The 9,991-nt window shown below is 48.5% G+C and overlaps 1 protein-coding gene across 1 annotated transcript in view; it reads left to right on the top strand.

The window, feature by feature from the left end:
• The first annotated feature begins 2,631 nt into the window (after positions 1 to 2,631).
• The window catches only part of PEAR1 (platelet endothelial aggregation receptor 1), a 16,288-nt gene continuing 8,928 nt past the window's right edge, over positions 2,632 to 9,991 (top strand). Inside the window, exons 1-9 of the mRNA XM_044676694.1 lie at positions 2,632 to 2,886; positions 4,356 to 4,473; positions 4,829 to 4,965; positions 5,080 to 5,292; positions 5,578 to 5,752; positions 6,625 to 6,745; positions 7,146 to 7,309; positions 7,420 to 7,522; positions 7,685 to 7,831. Of these exons, the coding sequence (XP_044532629.1) occupies positions 4,363 to 4,473; positions 4,829 to 4,965; positions 5,080 to 5,292; positions 5,578 to 5,752; positions 6,625 to 6,745; positions 7,146 to 7,309; positions 7,420 to 7,522; positions 7,685 to 7,831 (1,171 nt within the window). The 5' untranslated portion in view covers positions 2,632 to 2,886; positions 4,356 to 4,362. The remainder of the gene's footprint in view (positions 2,887 to 4,355; positions 4,474 to 4,828; positions 4,966 to 5,079; positions 5,293 to 5,577; positions 5,753 to 6,624; positions 6,746 to 7,145; positions 7,310 to 7,419; positions 7,523 to 7,684; positions 7,832 to 9,991) is intronic.

The raw sequence follows: 9,991 nt of genomic DNA, 5'->3' as shown, positions 1-9,991 counted from the left end.
CTGTTACTTGCATTCTCGAGGCAGCGAATGGATTTTATTGGAATACCATCCACGTGCAGCCTGCTGCTAAGAATAAAAAGGCACTTTCTGGTAACTATGCAATGTGGAGGGAAAAGATTTGGCAAGGCATTGAAATGGTGACAATAGCAGATCTTAGTGTGTGTAGCTGAACATATGGTAAGCTTCAGAGAAGAAACAAGTGACTTTGTGTGGATGACATCCTTAAAAAAATCTTTATTTCAGTTGGCAGGGAAAAACCAATGGGAACATCTGCAACAGCTAGCCAACAGGAAGAAAAGGCCAGAGAATCTGGGAACCAAGCAGAAGCAGCATCTCAGTACATGGCCCATAGCCCATCCTACTCTCTGGCCTCAAGTAAGTTACAATTAATACTGGTTCATAATCAGATGCCTTGCTATTTGGTAGTTTTTTCCACCTGAATAGAGGATTACCTGCTGGGAAATACAAGGAGGGAGGACATCTTTACATGTTAATTCTGGTTATTTTTTATCTGCATTGAGACTCCTTTGTGGCAAACCACAGGGAACACATGGAATGATTTTCTGGGAAGATGACATTTTACCACACGAAAGTCCTTTCGAAATATTATCATTTCTTTTTTGGAGTCCTTGTATTTTACAATTTATCTCTCTCACTCTATGGAATTCAATATTAATTTATTTACTATGACTCCTTCCTTCCTTCCTTCCTTCCTTCCTTCCTTCCTTCCTTCCTTCCTTCCTTCCTTCCTTCCTTCCTTCCTTCCCTTTCTCTATCTTTCTCTTTCTCTCTTCTTCCCTCTCTATCTCCTCTCTCTCCCCTATCTCCCTCTCCATTTTCTCTCTCTTTGTCTCTGTCTCTGTCTCTCCCTGAAGGCCTAGGGCCAGATCGTGGCTCTACCACATATGATATTGAGGCTCAGCCTCTCTGAGCCTCTATTTTTCCCATGCACAAAATGGGAATATTACATGTACTATCCACCTCTTTGGGTTATTGTGAGTAAAGTGCTTTACAAAGTTTACAATTATGGGCTATTATTATTATTGTCTGTTTCTGTGGCTATTTTCTATCTGTGTTTCTTTATCGGTGTGGGCCTCTCTCTGTATGTCCCCACCTTTGTCTCTTTTCTTCTGTCTTTCTCCTCCCTTTTTTTGTTCTCTCCCTCCTTTTTGCTCAGCCTCTCCAAAGATTCATGCTTTGCCTTTTCTTCCTCTGGCTCCACCTCTGTTTCTAGAGCCTTTTCCTTTTCTCCCTATGCCTAACTTGAACAACGTTAGTCCCCTCTCCCTCCAACTCTATCCCATAGGTGACAGCCTTCCTAAACCTTGCTCCAAGCTGTCAGCAAGGTGTCCTCTAGACCACTCCTTGGGGACTCAGGGGAGATTATGGAGGCCCAAGTCCTGGAATCTTTCTAAATTCTGACCCTGAGTTGCTGCAACTGTCTAAGCTTCAGGCTGGCTGAGTTCTTGGACATGGGAGGCAATGGCGGAAATGTCCCAGGTCTCAGAGTCCAGAGGCCTCCTTTCTAATCCTGACTCTGACACATACTAGCTGTGAGCCTTTGGGAAAGAAACATAACTTCTCTGAGGCTCATTCCTTTCACTTGTTAAATGGGTATAAAGGAAGGATGCCTGCCCAAAATATGTCATAAGGTTTTTCTGAGGAAAGTGGTGTAGAAATGGATTATTCTGATCCTCTGAGGTAACTAGAGTTAAGAATGGACTTTAGTACCTTTGAGGAACAAGGGGCAAGGCTATACCCTTAACCACTTCCTCTCTCCCACCCCCCAGCCCTGTGTTCTCAGGAATGTGTCCATGGTCGATGCATTGCCCCAGATCAATGCCAATGTGAGAATGGATGGAGGGGGGACGACTGCTCTTCCTGTGAGTGTCCCCACAGTTGTGCTCTCTCCTGTCTATACCCTCCCAGGATCCCTTCCTTTCACAAAAGAACCCCAGTGATATTCAGGGCCCATTTTTGCCTTCCTGGGAGATGAAGGGGGTGGATTATGGGAAAAATCTGGGAGATGGACCTGGGACCCAAAGCAGAGTTGGACAGGACTAGAAAGACACAAAATAGGGGTAGCTAGATGGCTCAGTAGATCGAGAGTCAGGCCTGGATACCAGATGTCCAGGGTTCAAATCTAGCCTCAGATACTTCCTAACTGTGTAACTCTGGGAAGTCACTTAACCTCTATTTCCTAGCACTTACTACTCTATACACAGTATTGATTCTAAGGTAAAAGGTAAGGGTTGTTTTTTAAAAGAAAGACCCAAAGCAGCAGAAAGTGAGGGGGGTGGAGAGAGAGAGGGAAAGAGGGAGGGAAGATGGAAGAGAGAGAGAGAGAGAGAGAGAGAGAGAGAGAGAGAGAGAGAGAGAGGAAAGAGAGAGAGAAGAAGGAGGGAGAGAGAGGGAAAAAGAGACAGTGAGAGAGGAAGGGAGAAGGGTGGGGAGAAGAAGAAAGGGAACACAAAATAGGCAGTCAAAGGAAGAGATCAAGAGACACAGAAAGGAAAAGATAAAGAAATAAAGAGATAATAGGCAGGGACAAATATTATAGAGAAACCATGAGCACCAGGTCAGGGGCATGAAGGTGTGGATTCCCAGTCACTGATTGAGCCTATGATTCACAACCTACCCAGCTTGCCCACTACAGTTATGGGGCAAAAACTGTGAAAATTCCTGTGAATGTGGCAACAACAGCACTTGTGACCCCAAGACCGGAGCTTGTGTCTGCCCTCCTGGCTTCCAGCCTCCTCGATGCTTCCAGCCCTGCCCACCTGGCTTCTATGGCCCTGCCTGCCTAGCCCAGTGCCATTGCCATGGAGCCTCCTGTGACTCCCAGACGGGGGCCTGTCACTGCCCTGCTAATAGCACAGGGCCCAGGTAAGCAGCTTGGGGGCTGAGACATGCCCAAATGTGAAGACTCACAATGACATAAAGCTAGCGACACATCCCCACTAATATGGACACTTACACAAAGGCAACGCACAAATACCAGACCCATCAGAACACACAGAGTCATAGTAGTGAGAGCTAGAAGGGACTTAAGCAGTTCATTTGGGAGGGGTGGGGAGGAGCCAGTCACTGAGACCTAATCAGGGTGTCCTGATTCCTTTCAACAAGGTGTCCATCACCCTGAGGAGGGTATGGAGAAGCTCACACCCTAGCCCTGTGTCCCCAGGAGTGTGTTCATGGCTGATGCTTGGACAAGTCCACAGGCTCCATAGGGAGATGCTCCCAAATGCCCTAACACAAAGGTTTATCTTCTTGTGAGCTCCATAACAAGCTTTGTTGGTCAGTGAATGGGCTCAGGAGTTAGATTCAGAGGATCATGATTTGAATCTTAGCTCTGCCACTTGACTGCCTTTCTGACCTTGGGTAATTCACTTACCCTCTGAACCTTTGTTTCCCCATCTGTAAAAGGAATGAAATGACTTAACGACTTCTCAGTTGTTCTAGCTGTAAATCTATGAACCTATGAACCCATAAGCTGATCAGGGAACTCAGGAAACTTACTTAATCATCTCCTTGCGTAGTCCAGTTTCCTGCTCAATGCAAGAATATAACATTCCTGACTTTGCTCACTTCCTGTGACAAGGAACTCACTAACCCATGAAGCAGTCCATTCTGTTGTAGGCATCTCTTATTATTTTAGCCAAAAGATGTCTCTCTGGAAACTACCCATTCTGCTCTGACATCATTCACAGACAGACCTTCACATTCTTCAAGGCAGCAATTGTGTTGCCTACCTTTTCTCCAAGCGAAACGCTTGCATTTCCTTTAGCTGTTCATCCAGCTACAGGATTTTCCTTCCCCTCACCATTCTGACCACTGTCCCTCCTAAAATACAGAGACTAGAATGGAATAAATGAAAATCTAGATGTGGTCTAACTTAGACAGTCTGGCATGACTTTTACCTTCTCTCTGAACATTGTCGTCCCTCGTTGCTGGCTCCTATTGTTTGCTCAAAGCCCCTTGCTGTTTTTACCCCCACATGAATATTGATAACTTACTTCCCTTATTCTGTAGTTGAGTTTTTAGATGTGTGTGGGACTTGACATTTATTATCAAATTAATTAGGTATCTTCTGATTAAAAATCCAGCAGACTCTCTCCTAAGTGCCTACCACCCCTTTCCCTATCAGTGAATATTTGTTGGATTTCATTGAAAGCTTACTGCCATCTTACTGATGGGAATGTAAAATAGTCCCATTCCCATTTATGCTATCTTATCCATAGGTATTCAAAAAGTAGGTTCTATGCTAGAACATCTAACGCGGATTGAATGAAGGAACGAAGCCTTCTCCTCCTCTCCTCCCTCCCCACTGACCTAGACCTTATCTGCCTCCACAGCTGTGAGATGCCCTGTCGTCAGGACACGACTGGCTTCTCCTGCCCCAGAAGCCATCCCTGCCAAAATGGGGGGATCTACAACTCTGGCCAGAACTGTACCTGCCCACCAGGCTGGATGGTAGGGAGGGATGGGGGGAGAGCACGGGGAATCCCGGGGGAAAGGACGATCGGAAGGCGGGGGCGGCTTCTGGAGTCCGGAAGCCGGACGGATTCACACCGCAGAGCAGTAGGGATGCTGGTCCAGGTTATTGCCAGGGAGAGGGTCCTGTTGGAGGGGTGCTGGGAGGAGCGGTAGGGCACAGGTAGTCCAGTCCCATGGAGAGACAGCGGAGACTCCGGTATTTCCTGGGCCTCGCATGTCAGAGGCATTAATAGATGTTTGTTAGTTGCGTGAATAAATAAATGGATTCCGTAGGGCTCTCCTTGGAGATTCCTGGGGACTTTTACGGTGCGCCTTACTCTGCTCTTTTCAGGGCGCCATTTGTTCTCTGCCATGCCCAGAAGGCCGCTTTGGAAGGGGTTGCACCCAAGAGTGTCGCTGTCATAACGGGGGTCAATGCGACCCCATCCTAGGGCAGTGCCACTGCGCTCCAGGATACACCGGAGACAGGTGGGTGGACGGAGCACTAGGTGTACCCTGAGCGGGCGGGGCCTAGAGCGGTGGTGGGCGGGGCCTGGTGGGCGGGGCCTAGGAGTGCTGGCTCTCACTGAGCTAGGTGCCCAGGTGCCGAGAGGATTGCCCAGCGGATCGTTTCGGCCAGGACTGTGCTGAGACCTGCGACTGCGGCCCGGGGGCCCGCTGCTTCGCAGCCGACGGGTCGTGTCTGTGCGAGCACGGCTTCACTGGGGATCGCTGCACGGAGCGCCTCTGTCCAGACGGTAGCTACGGGCTCACTTGCGAGGCGTCCTGCGCCTGCCACGCAGAGCACAGCCTCAGGTGGGGGAATCCGAGGATGGGCGGGAGAGGGCCCGGGAGGGAGGGTTCCAGAAAGGGAGGAAGGAAGAAAGGAGGGAGCTGACACCTTCCTCCTGCACCTCTTGTCCTTGTACTCCGGGCCCCTCGCCTTGGGCCGGCCCCTTTCTGCATCGAGAAAGGCGGGGGTCTAGACCCTCTACGCCGGTGGGGGCGGGGCCAGCGGGCCTGGTGGATCCGGGCTTCCAGGGCTGGACCTCCCGGAGGACCCACGCTACCCTAGGTGATCGTTAACTGCTCTCTTCCCAGCTGCCATCCCATGAGTGGCGAGTGCTCTTGCAGGCCAGGATGGGCTGGTTTGCATTGCAATGAGAGCTGTCCCCCGGGCACCCACGGACCTGGCTGTCGGGAACCCTGCCTCTGCCTTCATGGAGGCACCTGCCAGGCAGAAAGTGGCCACTGTCTGTGTCCCCCCGGCTACACAGTGAGTGTGCCAATAGGATCTGCCTAAGCCACTGCCCTGGTAGTAGTCAGAAGCCTGTGACCCAGCCTCATCTCCAGGGAAGGCAGGGACCCCAGAGGACTTATCTCCACCTCCACCCCCAACTACTTTGCTTCTGAGTACCCATCCTTCCCAGCTTCTCCCCCAAAAGATGTCCCCATTGCCTCCTCTCCAACTGCTCCATCCCTAGGATAGCCAAAAAACCCCACCCTTCAAGGTTGGGGGGGGGGGGGCGGGCAGGTGTATGGCTCAGTGGATTGAGAGCCAGGCCTAGAGATAGGAGGTCCTAGGTTCAAATTTGGCCTCAGATACTTCCTAGCTGTGTGACCCTGGACAAGTCACTTAACTCCCATTGCCTACCCTTACCACTCTTCTGCCTTAGAGCCAATACACAGTATTGATTCTAAGATTGAAGGTAAGGGGTTTAAAAAAAAAGAGTGAGGAAGTCCATTTCCCAGAAGACTCAAGAGTCTAGTGTCTCCTAGCTGTGTGACTCTGAGCAAGTCACTTTACCTCAATTTCCTAGCCCTTTACTGCTTTTCTGGAACCGATATTTATATTTAGTATGAATTTTAAGATAAAGACAAGAGGTAAGGCTTAAAAAGAAAAAAAGAGTAGTGCCTCCAATCCTTTGCCCTTTCCTGTCAGGACTGACTTTCTGGCAGCCCTGAGCTAACCTAGGCTACTCCTCCTGGAAACAGACCTCATCTCTGATATGGCAGGAAAAGAAATGATTCCCTTTGGCTGACACTCACCTCCCCTTATAGTTTGAGGGGCTAAAGGGGATGGAGTACTATGGGGATCAGGAGCCCTATCCCCTTTTCACTGGTCTCTGGGTTCCCCCACTCTGCCAGGGCCCCCACTGTTCCAGTCTCTGCCCTATGGACACATTTGGGACCAACTGCTCCCAGACTTGTTCCTGTGTGCATGCCCTCTCTTGTTCCCCAGTCGATGGCACATGCAACTGCAAGGAAGGTCTGTAAAGACTCTGGGCCTTAGGATGAAAAGAGGAGGGCATAGCTAAGAGCCAAAGGTGGGGCAACGGGAGGGGACAGAGTAGGACTTGAGGATTAAGACCAGAACTGGTACAGGGTTCAAGATTTGAGTTGAAGTTGGGCTCTAGGGGGCTCGGAACATAGAATGGGGAAGAGGGAGTTCCAGGCATGGACAGGAGTTCTAGGAAGGGGAAGCATTGGAAGGAAAAAGGCAGAGAGGCTAAAGGCACAGGATGAGGTTCTGGATTAGAAGGTCTGAGTTGTGAGGGGAGCCCTAGGAAATCAACCTGTGATGAGAGCAGTGATGAGACTCAGTCCTTGGAGGGCAAAGAATGAGAAAGGGAAAGGCTATTAGTCCTTAAAGCCACTCTTTCCTCCAGGATGGCAGAAAGGCAACTGTTCTGTGCCTTGCCCTGAGGGTACCTGGGGATTTGGCTGCAATGCCAGCTGCCAGTGTGCCCATGGGGCTTCCTGTAGCCCACAAACAGGAGCCTGCTCCTGTACCCCTGGCTGGCGTGGCGATCGGTGCCAGCTTCCCTGCCTGGTGAGTGCCAAGGGTGAGGAAAGGGTCAAGGAGGATGACATTGCTAAGCCCTATTCCTTGCTGACTGAGCCCTCCCTTGCTGATTCCACCTTCCGTTCTTCTTCCCCAAGAAGGGGCAGTTTGGAGCAGGCTGTGCCAGTCACTGTGATTGCAAACACGCAGATGGCTGTGACCCCATTCATGGTCATTGCCAATGCCAGCCTGGATGGACAGGTGAGCAATCCAAATATCCAAGCCATTGTTGGAAAGCAATGACTTCCCCTGCCCAGAGCTCTTGCCTCCATGTCCCCCCCCCAAAGGAGGATAAATGGGGATTGGTGCCCCCTCGATAGGAGGACCCCTGATCAACCTGTACACCTTCTGTTGGGTCCACAGGGCTCCGCTGTGACCTTCCATGCCCTGAGGGTTTCTGGGGACCCCACTGCAATAACACCTGTACCTGCAAGAATGGAGGAACCTGTATACCTGAGAATGGGAGCTGCATCTGTGTGCCTGGCTACCGGGGTCCTTCTTGCCAGAGAAGTGAGTAATCTCCTTCTTTTCCTACCATCTCCCCATTTAGTTAGTCAGTCAACATTTACTAAGATCTTACTATGCTCTAGACATGGTACTAAGTGCTCAGGGTGCAAAAGAAAGGCCCCCCTGGAGCTCAAATTCTTGTTTGGGAGACAACTCTGTACATGTAAGATACATTCCAAGTAGAGGGAGGGTGATCTCAGAAGGAAGATGCTAGAGCAGTGATTCCCAAAGTGGGCGCCACTGCCCCCTGGTGGGTGCTGCAGCGATCCAGGTTGGTGGTGATGGTCACTGGTGCATTTATCTTTCCTATTAATTGCTATTAAATTTTTTTAAAGATTAATTTCTGGGAGCTAAGTAATATTTTTTCTGGAAAGGGGGCGGTAGGCCAAAAAAGTTTGGGAACCACTGTGCTAGAGATTGGCCAAGGGCTCCTGGAGAATGTGAGATTTAATAGGAATCTTGAAGGAAATCAGGGACAGCTAGGTGGCACAGTGGATAGAGCGTCATGCCTGGAGTTGGAAGAACCTGGGCTCAAATCTGCCTTAGACACTTCCTAGCTGTGTGATCCTGGGCAAGTCACTTAATCCTCTTTGTCCAGCCCTTGCCCTTCTATCTTAGCATGTTACTTAGACAGATCCAAAAGTACTAATCTGCAAGCAATATGTGTCTTGTTTCACAACATGCCTAACATGGAAATACGCATTCTATGTTAACCTATGTCACATTATCTGCTGTCCTGGGGAGGGATCAGAACATAGATCGCAAAATGTCAGAAAATGATTATTTAAAATGGCATCAACAAGTCATCTGGAAAAAAGAAAAAGAAAAAAAGGGAAGAAATTGGGGAACTAAGAGGTGGAGGTAAGGAAGGGAAGAGCATATCCTGCCTTCATCCCTCAGGCAGTTTGCTTCCAGCTCTGCACACTCATAAATCTTAGCTGGAAAATGCCTTCTAAAGCGCAATCTCGAGATGGTGCTGTCCAACTTCTCACTTTACTTGAGGTTTCATGGGGCAGTCCGGAGGGGTCAAACATGCGCCCCACGCTCCTGAGTGCTGGCTGAGCTAGGTTAAAAGGGAATTGGGAAACATTCAACGAAATGGATAAAAATGTAGACAACTTTGCATTGTAAGGCTAAGTCAGTGTTTGGCCCTCAGAGACTCTTACTTATAGGGAATTTGTGTCACTGTTTCTATTTGAGTTGTTTGTTTTTTAAACTCCTTACTTTAAGACAAAAGGGTAAGGGTTAGGTAAACAGGGTAAGTGACTTGCCCAAGTTCACACAACTAGGAAGTATCTGAGGCCAAATCTGAACCCAGGTTCTTCTGACTCTAGGCTTGGCCCTCTATCTACTGAGCTATCTAGCTAACCATTTGAGTTTAAAACCATTGATGTAGATATAGAATGCTAGACTCAGAGTTAGGAAGACCAGAGTTCAATTCCTGCCCCAAACATGCTGTGTGAGCAATGGCAAATTGCACTCTCTCTCTGAGCCTCAGTTTCATCATCTGTAAATTGGACTGATGACATCTGTAGTATACATGTCTCAGAGAGTTTTTGTGTGGCTCAAATGAGATAAAGGAATTTGCAAACCTCAAAGTGCTATATAAATACCAGCTATTATTTATAAGGAAGCTAAGCTTGAAAGGAAGTAATTTGTTCCCATTCCCACAGAAGTAGGCTAAATGGAGAACCAACAACAACAACAACAAAGATTCAAACATTTTCTGATTCCAAAACAAGATGAGTTAAATAAGAAAAAATTCTATAAGAAACCAAGACAAGTGAGTGGAATCAGTTCAGAGGTATATTGGAAAGAGGTCTGGTTTGGATTGAAAAGATATGGATTTGAATCCCAAGTTTGTCAGGGAAAATACCTGTGTGAAGGGCTAGATGGCTCAGACATAGAGAACCAGAACAAGAGACAGGAAGTCCTGTGTTCAAATCTGACCTTAGACACTGTGTGACTATGGGCAAGCCCTTACCACTCCTTTGCCTGAGAAACAACACTCAGTTGGAAAGTAAGGGTGGGCAGGAGGAGGGGGGAGAAAGGGAGGGAGGGAGGTAAAGAAGAAGGAAGGAAGAAAGAAAGAAAGAAAGAAAGAAAGAAAGAAAGAAAGAAAGAAAGAAAGAAAGAAAGAAAGAAAGAAAGGAAGGAAGGAAG

This window comes from Gracilinanus agilis, chromosome 4 (genome assembly GCF_016433145.1).
Source record: "Gracilinanus agilis isolate LMUSP501 chromosome 4, AgileGrace, whole genome shotgun sequence".
NCBI lineage: Eukaryota > Metazoa > Chordata > Mammalia > Didelphimorphia > Didelphidae > Gracilinanus > Gracilinanus agilis.
This window is presented reverse-complemented; position numbering and strand designations above follow the sequence as displayed.